This window comes from Bos mutus, chromosome 7 (assembly GCF_027580195.1).
Source record: "Bos mutus isolate GX-2022 chromosome 7, NWIPB_WYAK_1.1, whole genome shotgun sequence".
NCBI classification, from domain to species: Eukaryota; Metazoa; Chordata; class Mammalia; order Artiodactyla; family Bovidae; genus Bos; species Bos mutus.
The window spans coordinates 40062668-40075779 of record NC_091623.1 but is presented as its reverse complement, the minus strand read 5'-3'; the positions used below and the strand labels follow the sequence as shown (position 1 = coordinate 40075779).

The window sequence follows — 13112 nt, the reverse complement described above, 5'->3', positions numbered from 1 at the left end:
CTTAACATTATTTGTTATTGGTATTCAAAATTATACAGTGCACTTTAAAGAAGCTATTTTTTAAAGGAATGGAAATAAGTAGACAACAAGAAAGAGGGCAGTTAAGAGTATAGGCCAAAGAGTAAGTCAGCTGTTCCATATTCCTTTGTTCATTAGCTTATTTAACTGATTCAGTCTGTACTATGTGCTGGTTACTGTTTGAGTATTAACAACCCAGTGGTTAATAAGACAAAGTTCAAGCCCTCATTGAGCTTACACTCCAGTAAGAAGACCAATAAAAAGTTTGTATCTGTGCTGATATGCAAGCATGAAGTGTGTGTGTGTGTACACAGTGTGAAAAAGTTGTGAAGGGGCATGGAGGCAAGTTAGTGAAGCCTTTACACATATTTAGCGAAGACTATATGCCAACTGTTGGGCTAGGCAATGAGGACAGCGTGTAACAAGAGACCCATGTTCTCTGCCGCTCTGCCGATCCAGGTACACCAACAGGGAAGTACTCTGGTGCCACTTACTGCCTGTGTAACCTTGGCAAGTTGGTATCACCTTCATCATGAATAGTGGCACTAACCTTCCAAAGTTATTGTCAGCATTAGCTGTTTATAAAACATCTGGCACACTGCCTGGTAAACTACAAATTTTATTATTTCAGTTAAGAGCCCATGTTACAGAATAACAAGAAATGAGATCAGTGGAAATTGAGGATGGCAGAAAAGAGGAAAGGATAATAAAGGTCTCTAAAAGATAAAAAAGGAAGGAGAGTTGTGTTCACATGAGGAGGTCTTGTGAAACACACTGGTTAAGTGTATTTTATAAACCTATAAGGAATTCCTTGGAACTCCTATTACGGATTTGGAATTATGGAAACATAATGGAATCACATCACAAACCCAATTAAGTGATAAGAATTAAACTAAGATTGGCAGGGAAAAGAAGAGGAGAGAACAATATAAATAATAAAACCAGCTTGGCCACTATCTCACTCAATGAAGGGATATTTCAGAGTAAATGAGATTTATAGGGGGAAAAAAAAAAATCTGCCATCCTACGGTCTCAGATCCCGTACGTGAAGTGTGAGCACCTCACTTGAGTGAGTGAATCCAAATATAAATGAAGATAGTATGTCTTTCATATGTATCTCCTAAATGCAAATGTACTATTTAATCTGGTGCTCACGTGGGTAAATAAACAGCAAAATAAATTTCGATTAGGTATGATTTTCATCACCTTCTACATTTACTTTATAACTCAATCTCACTTACAATGCTGCTCCACCTACATGACCTCCATTTCATAGATAGACAAATAAACAAGCCCCAGGACAGCTGGAGGTCTGCCTCACTCAGGCTGGCCCCGAATCTCGCTCGGCAGCCCTACACGGTGAAGGTTTTCTTGCATGCTCAGCCGCTCAGTCGTGTCTGACTTTTTGTGACCCTTGGTACTGTAGCCCACCAGGCTCCTCTGTCCACGGGATTTTTCAGGCAAGAATACTGGAGTGGGTTGCCATTTCCTTCTCCAGGGGATCTTCCCAACTGAGGGATAGAACCTTTGTCTCCTGCATTGCAGGCAGATTCTTTACCTGCTGAGGTGACAACTTAAAACACATAAGAGGAAACATCAATGAGACAAATAGAGCTAGATGAAGACATTAAGACCAAAGACAAGGAAACCAAATCAGAAGCTGATGTGTAGTAACTGCTCATCACAAATTTTCAGAATATTGATTTCATATATATATAGTCCTTCTTCTCATACTAAATACTGAAGTACACTAGAGATTCGAACGCTTCAGCACCCAAGCTCTGTCTTGGAGACTATCTTTCACAGCTAAAAGCAGCATGCGTGGGCAAACACACACAGGCAGGGCTTCACCAAAGCATGCGTCCAGACGTAAAGCAACAAGCTCTACTGTCTGAGAAAGAAACACATAAAAATAAACTAGTGGAAAAGAATATGACAAAATCAAATGCTGAGAGCAAAAACATGCAAAGTAGTAAATGAATATGGTGCCTCTGATAGTAACAATGAAATTGAGAAAAATAAAAAACAGAAGCATAGGTAAGTCAGTCCTTCAAAAGTCTTTGGAAGTACATTCCAAAAAATCCTGCAACTTAATTCATGGGTCATTTACTCATTACCTGTGTCCTCACACTAATAAAGATAAACATTGAGTTACATTTCCCATTATCATTTTAGCAACTTTCCTTTACCTGGGGTGGAAAAATCTCTGGCCCCAGTAAATACCACAAGGTGTCACATGAACAAATATCAGCATTAATGGCAATGACAGCAGTTATTCTTGCGCAGTGCAACATGCCTTGAACCTTTCACTCTATGAAGTGAACACTTTATCCTGTCTCTACCTGGGAAAAAACTTACTCTGGCCTAAAGTTGTCTAACACTGTTGGGGTTGGGACTCACACTCATGCATGCTTGAAACCAAGGCTCTTAACCACTTTATGCTGTTTCTATATTTTAAAGATACAAACCTTACCATGAGCATTCTGAATTTTCTAATGCAGAGTTTATGGACATGAAATAATTCTCTCACACAATATTTAAGAAGTAACTAAAATGAACTATCACTACCTTATATGCATGTAACTTTTCATCTCCCAAAGCTGAGACCTTCTTGTGTTTATTCCTATTTGATACTGCACAAGTATTATCCTTGAATGGCCCATAAATTGATAAAATGAGAACACTGTAACATACAAAATATGTTAAAAGTCAGAGAATAACATCCCCAAAATTTGAAAAGTAGGTTTACCTGATTCTCATTAAAATACTTTGGGCCTACAAGGCCTTAATAACTTCCAGATTTTTGAAGTGCAGATTTTACCTGGGTCATTATGGGAGTGAGGCACTACGAAGACGTGAAGGGGCTTAGTGTCCCACTCATCAGGCTTATAAGTGATGTCAAATCCTTGCTTCCAAACTCCACCATCGGGATTGTCAAAAGGAATTAGACTGTAAACATCCAACATCTACAATAGAAAGACAAAAGAAGTTAAGTTTAATCATGTATGCATGTGTGTGTTAGTAAGTCGTGTCCAGCTCTTTATGACCCCATGGACTGTAGTTTGGCAGGCTCCTCTGTCCATGGAATTCTCCAGGCAAGATTACTGGAGTGGGTTGCTGTTCCCTTCTCCAGTTAATCATGTATAACCATTATTAATTTAAACTTCATGTTGGGAATATTTGCTCAAAACTACTTGTTGCTGTACTCTGTATATATATTAAAAAAAAAATGAAACTATTTCTGTAGACCTTAACTAAAGAGGTTAAGGCAGAACACACTTAACCATCATTCAGAGAGTTAAAATAAAGGTTAAAATTGTGCTCCATAATAAACCTGATAAATAACCCCGTTCATCTTTTGTTCCTAATATAAAATAACTTCATTCAATTCCCCTTCCCCTACTTTACTTCCAATACAATTTAATAGAAAAGGATGGGAACTGAAGAGCTAACAAAAAATTTCATTATGATCAAATATTTTTAGCATTTTCAAACAAAGTACTGAAAATTATTTTATAATTTGTCTTTATTTTATAACCAATCTCCTATATTTTAAATTCTATATCTGAATGGAAATGGATCTATAGATATTCTTTAATTTAGCTTATGTATGTTTACCTTTTTTATCCTAAAAATAAAACTATAACAGGGTTAGCTAGGTTTAAAATAATTTTTTTTTAATTGAGATTTAGCTTTTAAGTGTTCAAATGTTTGCTAAGTTCCAAAGTAGTATTTCTTCTAAATAATAATCCATTTGGGGAAAAAAGAGAAAAAAATATTAATGTTTGCTAAGTTTGCTAAGTTCCAAAGTAGTATTTCTTCTAAATAATAATCCATTTGGGGAAAAAAGAGAAAAAAATATTAATGTTTGCTAAGTTTGCTAAGTTCCAAAGTAGTATTTCTTCTAAATAATAATCCATTTGGGGAAAAAAGAGAAAAAAATATTACAAGAAAACAAAGTCAAACAAACCTAAAGACTTATTTTTCATACTCTCTGTGATGCTAAGTATGACAAAGAACACAACCCTCCTTTGGTAAAATTTAAACTACTTGAGAAATTACATCCTAATTAATACATATATTGGTTACAAAACAGTTTTTTAAGATAACAAGCAAATTATACGAAAGTGAACACAAAATATTTTAAGAAAATAACATACCTTTTACTTGGAAACTTACAATATAAATAAAATGTCCCAAAGATAAGAAGGGCTGTCTGTGAAGCAGCAGGAAGAGGAGACAGAACAGCTGCCACTGGCCCTGCGGGTCCTTCTCAGGCCCTGCAGCTCCCAGGACCCTGCGGCCTCGCTCTGCCTGAGCTCCATGACTGCTCTGCAACTCCTTTCTAGCCGGCCCAGATTTAGGACCACCCCTAAAAAGATTTTATTGTTTCCCTTTAAAGGTACTTAATTAAAACCTAAACACAGCCAAGCCTCAGAGAAACAGATACCTCTTCAAAGCCCAGGATCTTGATCCTATCTGAACCTGGCCACACACTAGCCGATGAGGCTGGAGCACAGAGCCAATCCCACTGTCCCCAGCTTCCGGCTTAACAAGCGGGCCACGGCCTCGAGAGCATATAATGCTCTCTGTCCCCAAGAGTCAGTGAAAGCTTCCACACTGAAGCAAGGCCAGAGCCAACTCCTCTTGTCCAACTTTAAAATATTCACTCCTTAGGGTCTGCACCAAGATCCAGTTTCCCATCCAAGGTACAACGTTAAAATAGCTCTCTGTCAATTTGTAGAACAGAATAAATGTGAGTGACACACTCAAAGTTTAAGAAAGGCAGAAGTCCTTTCTTTCCTTAGTTCTCAACACCACTACCCTCTAAGAACAGTGCTACTGGAGGAAAAAACTGCATTGGCCAAAATGTTTGTTCGAGTGTTTTCTAAGCTATTACAAAACATCCAAACAAACATTTTGGCAAACCAATATATTGCAAGCTAAATACATAATTTAAATTTCTCTAATACTGAAATCGGTAACCTCCAGTTCAAGACGGTGGAGCAGAAGATGCGCTAATCTCCTGCCGAAGCACCAAAATCACAACTACCTGCTGAACAACCACCGACAGGAGGACACTGGAGCCTAACAAAGAAGATACTCCGTGTCCAAAGATAAAGAAGACGAGCAAGATGTAGCAGGGGCACAAGCACGATAAAATCAAATCCCGTACCTATCGGGGTGAAAAGTGAAGTCGCTCAGTTGTATCCAAGTCTCTGTGACCCTATGGACTGTGTCTCACCAGGCTCCTCTGTCCATGGGATTCTCCAGGCAAGAATAACTGGAGTAGGTTGCCATTTCCTTCTCCAGGGGATCTTCCCAACCCAGGGATCGAATCTGGGTCTCCCGCATTGCAGGCAGACGCTTTACCATTTGAGCCACCAGGGAAGTTATCGGGGTAGGTGACCCACATACTGGAAAGCAACAACAGTGAAGAAGTTTTCCCACTCTTGGGAAGGTTCAGAACCCCACGTCATGCTTCCCAGACTGGCGACCCAACAAAGGGATGGGAATCCCCAGGGTATCTGACCTTGAAGGCCAGCAGGATTTGATTACAAGACTTCCACAGGATTGGGGGAAACAAAGATTTCAGTCTTGGAGGACAAAAACAAAACCTTGCAGGCACCAGACTCAGAGGGAAGGAGCAGCGCCTCCACAGGAGCAGAGCCGCCCGCTAGTGCTGGAGGGCCTCCTGCGCAGGCGTGGGTCAGCACGGCCCGCCCGCTAGTGCTGGAGGGCCTCCTGCGCAGGCGTGGGTCAGCAGAGCTCGCCACAGGGGCCGGGGACTGCTAGCAGCTGTCTGGGAAGGTCCCCAATAACCCAACCACAGAGCCAGTAGACCCAAGGGCTGGCTGGCCTCAGGCCAAAAGACTACCAGGGCGGGAGTGCAAATCCAGCAGATAATTGGATTAAAGCTTTACTGAGAAAGGCACTGCCTACCAGAGCAAGACCCAGATTTTTCCACCACCAGTCCCTCCCATCAGGAAGCTTACACAAGGCTCTTAGCCTCCTCCATCAGAGGGCAGACAGAAGTAGCAAGAAGAACCACAATCCCACAGCGACTAAAACAAAATCACCATGAAAAAGCTGAAAGTTATGTCCCAGATGAAGGGACAAGACAAAAACCCCAGAAAAATAACTAAATGAAGTGGAAATAGGCAACCTTCCAGAAAAAGAATTCAGAATAATGATAGTGAATATAATTCAGGATCTCGGAAAAAGAATGGAGGCAAAGATTGAGAAGATGCAAACAGTGTATACCAAAGACCTACAGTGGACACGTTTTGGGTGGAGTCCAGGAGTTGGTGATGGACAGGGAGGCCTGGCGTGCTGCAATCCCTGGGGTCGCAAAGAGTAGGACACGACTGAGCGACTGAACTGAACTGAGAGACCCACAAGAACTAAAGAACAAACAGAGAAGAATAACTGGGGCAGAAGCACAGGTAAATGACCTGGAGGACAGAATGGTGGAAATCACTGCTGCAGAACAGAATACAGAAAAAAGAATGAAAGGAAATGAAGACAGCCTAAGAGACCTCTGGACAACATTTAATGCACCAAAGTTCACATTATAGGGATCCCAGAAGGAGGAGAGAGAAAGAAAGGGCCTGAGAAAATATTTGAAGAGATAATAGTTGAAAACTTCCCTAATATGGGAATCAACCAAGTCCAGGAAGCACAGAGAGTCCCAGGCAGGATAAACCCAAGGAAGAACTCAACAAGATACACAGTAATCAAACTGACAAAAATTAAAGACAGAAATAAAATATTAAAAGCAACAAGGGGAAAAGGACAAATAACACACAAGGGAACTCTCATCAGGATACCAGCTGATTTCTCAGCAGAAACTCTACAAGCCAGAAGGGAACGGCATGCCATATTTACAGTGATGAAAGGGAAGAACCCACAACCAAGAATACTCTACCCACCAAGACTCTCCCTCAGATTTAATGGAGAAATCAAAAGCGTTCTAGACAAGCAAAGTTAAGAGAATTCAGCATCCTCAAATCAACTTTACAACAAATGCTAAAGGAACTTCTCTAGGCAGAAAACAAGAGAAGGAAAAGCCCTACCTACAGAAAATAAACCCAAAACAATTAAGAAAAAGGTAACAGGATCATGTGAGCAGGCGTGCTAACCTGCTTCCGTTGTGTCCAACTCTGTGACCCTATGGACTGTGTCTCACCAGCTCCTCTGTCCAGGAGATTCTCCAGGCAAGAATACTGGAGTAGGTTGCCATGCTCTCCTCCAGGGGATTGTCCAACCCAGGGATCGAATTCTGGTCTACATATCAATAATTACCTTAAACGCAAATGGAGTAAATGCACCAACCAAGACATAGCCTGGCTTAGCAGATGAAAACATGTGTATGTATGTATTTTCACTTACCACATCACTCTGCTTGACCCCCTAAACTGCATGTAATTATTTTATATTGTTAGATTAATCAAGTTCCCATTATACCTTACAATTGTAATCTATACAATTTTTTGTATAGATTTTATTTTTTGTCTGGCTATTGATGGTGAAAACTAATAAACATCTTTTACTATTGTGATGATGTAACTATTACTCACTTAATATCATTGTATCATGATTGGTCAACAGAAAATCATAGATAGAATTCTATATCACCAAAACTACCATTTAATAGAAAAACCTGTAATCACTTTTTGAAATCTAGATGCATAGCAGAATTATTTTGGTATTTTTTAAAAAATACAAATGCCCAGGTATTGCTTTTTTGACAGAGGTCCAGATATGTTTCTAATGAGCAGTCATGTTTAAAAGCAACCAGACTGTATGAGAATCTTTTACTTTTATCTAGCTTGTTTCACTTTTTCTATTTCATATTCAGTGTTTCCATTTCATTTAGTTTATGTTTTCCAATTTCTCCATCAATTTTGGTGTTTTTTTTGTTCTTTCTCAAGCCTTTATCAAGCATATTAAAAAAGCTTTTGTATACATTTATATAAATAATATGCATATATTTTAGAAAACTTATGAATCTTTGCCTAACTAAAAAGTTTATGACCTTTTGATTCCACTTGTTTGACTTAGTATGAATAGAATTCTAGATTTCTAATTTTAAAAAATAGATATGCAATAAGCAACAAAGGTTTTCTGTATAACACAGGGAACTATAGTCAGTATCTTCTAATAACCTATAATGGAAAATAATTTCACAAATAACATATGTGTATAACTGAATCACACACACACACACAAAAAGAATTCTACTTTCTGAAATTTAGTTATGTCTACCTTTTTGCCAGCTTTTCTAAATATCCTATGCACATCTAAAAACAATGTATGAAGTACAAAATATTAAATGTATTTGTGTAGGACATGATTAATATAAATTAATTAAATCGCTGCAGATGGTGATTGCAGCCATGAAATTAAAAGACGCTTACTCCTTGGAAGGAAAGTTATGACCAACCTAGACAGCATATGAAAAAGGAGAGACATTACTTTGCCAACAAAGGTCCATCTAGTCAAGGCTATGGTTTTTCCAGTGGTCATGTATGGATGTGAGAGTTGGACTACAAAGAAAGCTGAGTGCCAAAGAATTGATGCTTTTGAACTGTGGTGTTGGAGAAGACTCTTGAGAGTCCCTTGGACTACAAGGAGATCCAACCAGTCCATCCTAAAGGAGATCAGTCCTGGGTATTCATCGGAAGGACTGATGTTGAAGCTGAAACTCCAATGCTTTGGCCACCTGATGCAAAGAACTGACTCATTTGAAAAAACCCTCATTCTGGGAAAGATTGAAGATAGGAGGAGAAGGGGACGACAGAGGATGAGATGGCTGGATGGCATCACCAACTCAATGGACATGAGTTTGAGTAAACTCTGGGAGTTGATGATGGACATGGAGGCCTGGCGTGCTGCAGTCCATGAGGTTGCAAAGAGTTGGACATGACTAAGCAACTGAACTGAATTAAATATAAATCAATTATATTTAAATTATTAATGACATCATTCAAGATGCTCCTATTATTTTTTCTGCACTTGATATTCTCAGAGAAATGTTAATACATCTCATTATGATTCTATATTTTTCTTTTCCCTCATATTTCTTCTGGTTTCTCCTTTATATATCTTTGTTTCTTTATTGTTAAGGTGTCTAATAATTTACATCATCTATCTTCTTTGTGAATTATCATTAAAAATATTCATCTTTATTTCATTAGGGAAAAAAAAAAGAATCCAGGGCAGAGGAAGGTCTCTGTAAATAAATGCCAAAGTGTAAAGAAAATAAAATCATACTACCTAGATAGGAAAAAATAAACAAATAAATAAATGAAAGATACAAGTTATTTGAAATCCAAAATATAATACCTCAAAATTAAAACCCAATAGTTACTACCTGAAAGTAGCCTTAAATATTACCGGGCAACAAACTAAAAATACTAGAAATAAAAACAGGATCAAGCTAAAAATTCATAAATAAACCCTTTATAAGAAAGGAAATCAATCAGAAAAATGAATAGCCTTATAGATCATAAAGAGAATGAGAATGTCTCCTACTAAATGAAAATGGTAAAACTGATCATGTTTAGGGAAATATATTTCAACTTCCTTTTAAACAACTGCACAACTAATTTTTAAAATACAGCTCTGACTAAACCAAAAAATAGGTGAAATTAATTTTGATGATATATTTTAACCCAATATATTCAAAATATTACCATCCCAATATATAATCAAAATAAAATAAGCAAGATATTTTACATTCTTCTTTACACAATAAATCTTCAACACTTTGTGTGGATATCAGTGCATATCTCAACTCAGACTCGCCACACTTGGCGTGCTCCTTAACCACAGGTGGACAAAAACCTTCATCCTGGACAGTTCTAGAGCTCTTCCCTTCCCCTCTCACAGAGGCATATTCAGTAAAGAGAAGCTGACATCACACTGTGTGAAACTTCTTATGTATAACAGATACACAGAAAGAGCAGGGCTTTTCTCGTATTCTCTAAAGGAAGGGGGAAAATATCTCTTTGCCAAGATTTAAACCTCTAAAGGTCTTCAACTGATATAGAAAATAAAACCTAAGAAGCACACAGAAAAGGCCATAGTCACATAGTATAAAAGAAAGAAAAACTAGGAGAAACATAGAATTACATAATTTTATCACTAAAAAGAACATCAATGATCATGTGACCAATTAAATGGTTTTACAAAAATAGAAACTGTAATCCGAAGAATTTAGCAACTATAAACAGGTACCAGATCAAATCTAAAAAGACAAAAGCAAATCAAAGCCCAGTGATTCTTAATGAACGCATACATTACCTGCACATCTGAACTCTGACTTCCACTTTGTGAAGCAAACAGACAGTCTGCAGGGTCAACTGTGAGGGACAAACGTTTTGATGGCAGAAGAGGAGAGCCAGCATCATGGCTGAAATTGCCTTTTGAGTTTTTCGTACCATCCTCCACAGATTCACTCAAATTGATGACTGAGTCTCTAATATTTGAGATGATTTCATTATTCTCAGCTAGCAAACGTTCCAAATGGTCTATTTTTTCTTGCAACATTGAAAGCTGACCCTATAATAAAAAAGAAAAAGACAGCTATATGAAACTCTAAGACAGCTTTACTGAGACAGACAGCATTTTTTTTGAAACTATGTGCCTGACCAAGACGGTAGCCACTCAGCCTCCACTCTTCTCTTTTACACGTGGGGTCAGTGGGAGCGTGAGCGGCTGGCAGGGTTAGACGCCCGAGTACAGCAGAAAACCTTCTCCGTGGCTGCAACCTTTGTTTAGTCATATTTTAAAACGTGCAAAACACAGACCAAGAAGACTGGGGCCTATATTTCCTATTACCCCAAACCCAGTCCTAAAAGACCTTCAGGTCTCTAAAATCACTAAGTGCAATACCATATTATGTTCAGGTATGACATTTTAAATTGAGGTACAAATGAGTCCAGTTACTTAAAAGAACAAAAAAGTATGAACTTGAAAACGACCATTCCATTTCAGTCAGTAACACTAGTGAACAATCCTAAACAAGAACTACCATCAACAGAAAAATCTGGTCAACTCTTTTAATGAGCTGTATTGTGAAAAGCCTGGCGTGAACCTTCCTCCAGCAACTGCACTTAAGTCATTTAGATGGCTTCTACTCTACTGCGTACTTTTGTTTCTTTTAAGTGATCCTCACACGTAGAGGCTTGCCACCTCTAAACACAAACTTTCCTTTACAGAATAAGCCTTCAGCCTCTGATCTGCAGGAGGCTGCTATTTCTGTCACACATGTCTAAGTAAAGGGCTTTCTCTGGCAGTTCAGTCAGTCAAGAGCTCATGCAGTGCAGGAGACTGCCTACAATGCGACAGACCAGGGTTCAATCCCAGGGTCGGGAGGGCTCCCAGGAGCAGGAAATGGCAACCCACTTCAGTCCCAATCTTCGTCTTGTTCACTCCGATACCCTGGGTCCCAGGACACAGTACTTCAATGCTTGTCACAGAGCTCTCTACACTTCTTCCATGCAACAAGAATGCTTGAGTGAACACCCTCTGCACAGGTGCAGTGCTACATGCCAGAAAGACAGACGAGCATTAGACATGGTTCCCCACATGGAGCAAACCAGGCCACACTGTGTTCGTGCCATAGCAACAGCCTGCCCCACGGCTGCAAAAAGGCCACATTAAGGTGTAACAAAATAAACGCGTAGAAAGCAAAACAAATGTGGACGCCCAGAAACGAAATTCCTCTCACCAGTAAATAACAGAAAGACAGAAAGGAGAAAAGAAAAAACATCTATATGTCCCAAAGTGAAGGACTAGTCAAACAATATAACTAACATAATGAATAGTTTTTTTTTTTTTTCAATTTTAATTAAAAAAAAATTATACATGTGTTCCCCATCCTGAACCCTCCTCCCTCCTCCCTCCCCATACCATCCCTCTGGGTCGTCCCAGTGCACCAGCCCCAAGCATCCAGCATCGTGCATTGAACCTGGACTGGCATCTCGTTTCATACATGACATTTCACATGTTTCAATGCCATTCTCCCAAATCTTCCCACCCTCTCCCTCTCCCACAGAGTCCATAAGCCTGTTCTATACATCAGTGTCTCTTTTGCTGTCTCGTATACAGGGTTATCGTTACCATCTTTCTAAATTCCATATATATGCGTTAGTATACTGTACTGGTGTTTGTCCTTCTGGCTTACTTCACTCTGTATAATAGGCTCCAGTTTCATCCACCTCATTAGAACTGATTCAAATATATTCTTTTTAATGGCTGAGTAATACTCCATTGTGTATATGTACCACAGCTTTCTTATCCATTCATCTGCTGATGGACATCTAGGTTGTTTCCATGTCCTGGCTATTATAAACAGTGCTGCGATGAACATTGGGGTACACGTGTCTCTTTCCCTTCTGGTTTCCTCACTGTGTATGCCCAGCAGTGGGATTGCTGGATCATAAGGCAGTTCTATTTCCAGTTTTTTAAGGAATCTCCACACTGTTCTCCATAGTGGCTGTACTAGTTTGCATTCCCACCAACAGTGTAAGAGGGTTCCCTTTTCTCCACACCCTCTCCAGCATTTATTGCTTGTAGACTTTTGGATCGCAGCCATTCTGACTGGCGTGAAAAAGCAGGAGTAGCAATACTCATATCAGATAAAATAGACTTTAAAACAAAGGCTGTGAAAAGAGACAAAGAAGGTCACTACATAATGATCAAAGGATCAATCCAAGAAGAAGATATAACAATTATAAATATATATGCACCCAACACGGGAGCACCGCAGTATGTAAGACAAATGCTAACAAGTATGAAAGGAGAAATTAACAATAACACAATAATAGTGGGAGACTTTAATACCCCACTCACACCTATGGATAGATCAACTAAACAGAAAATTAACAAGGAAACACAAACTTTAAACCATACAATAGATCAGTTAGACCTAATTGATATCTATAGGACATTTCATCCCAAAACAATGAACTTCACCTTTTTCTCAAGCGCACATGGAACCTTCTCCAGGATAGATCACATCCTGGGCCATAAAGCTAGCCTTGGTAAATTCAAAAAAATAGAAATCATTCCAAGCATCTTTTCTG

At 38.9% G+C, this 13112-nt stretch overlaps 1 protein-coding gene across 2 annotated transcripts in view; it reads right to left on the bottom strand.

Moving 5' to 3' along the window:
- Positions 1-13112, bottom strand: part of MAN2A1 (mannosidase alpha class 2A member 1) — a 214765-nt gene that overhangs the window by 163131 nt on the left and 38522 nt on the right. For both annotated transcript variants that reach the window (XM_005907789.3, XM_070373207.1), the window contains exons 2-3: positions 10327-10584; positions 2840-2984 (exon numbers count right to left, since the gene is read on the bottom strand). In XM_005907789.3, coding sequence (XP_005907851.2) covers positions 2840-2984; positions 10327-10584 — 403 coding nt within the window. The remainder of the gene's footprint in view (positions 1-2839; positions 2985-10326; positions 10585-13112) is intronic.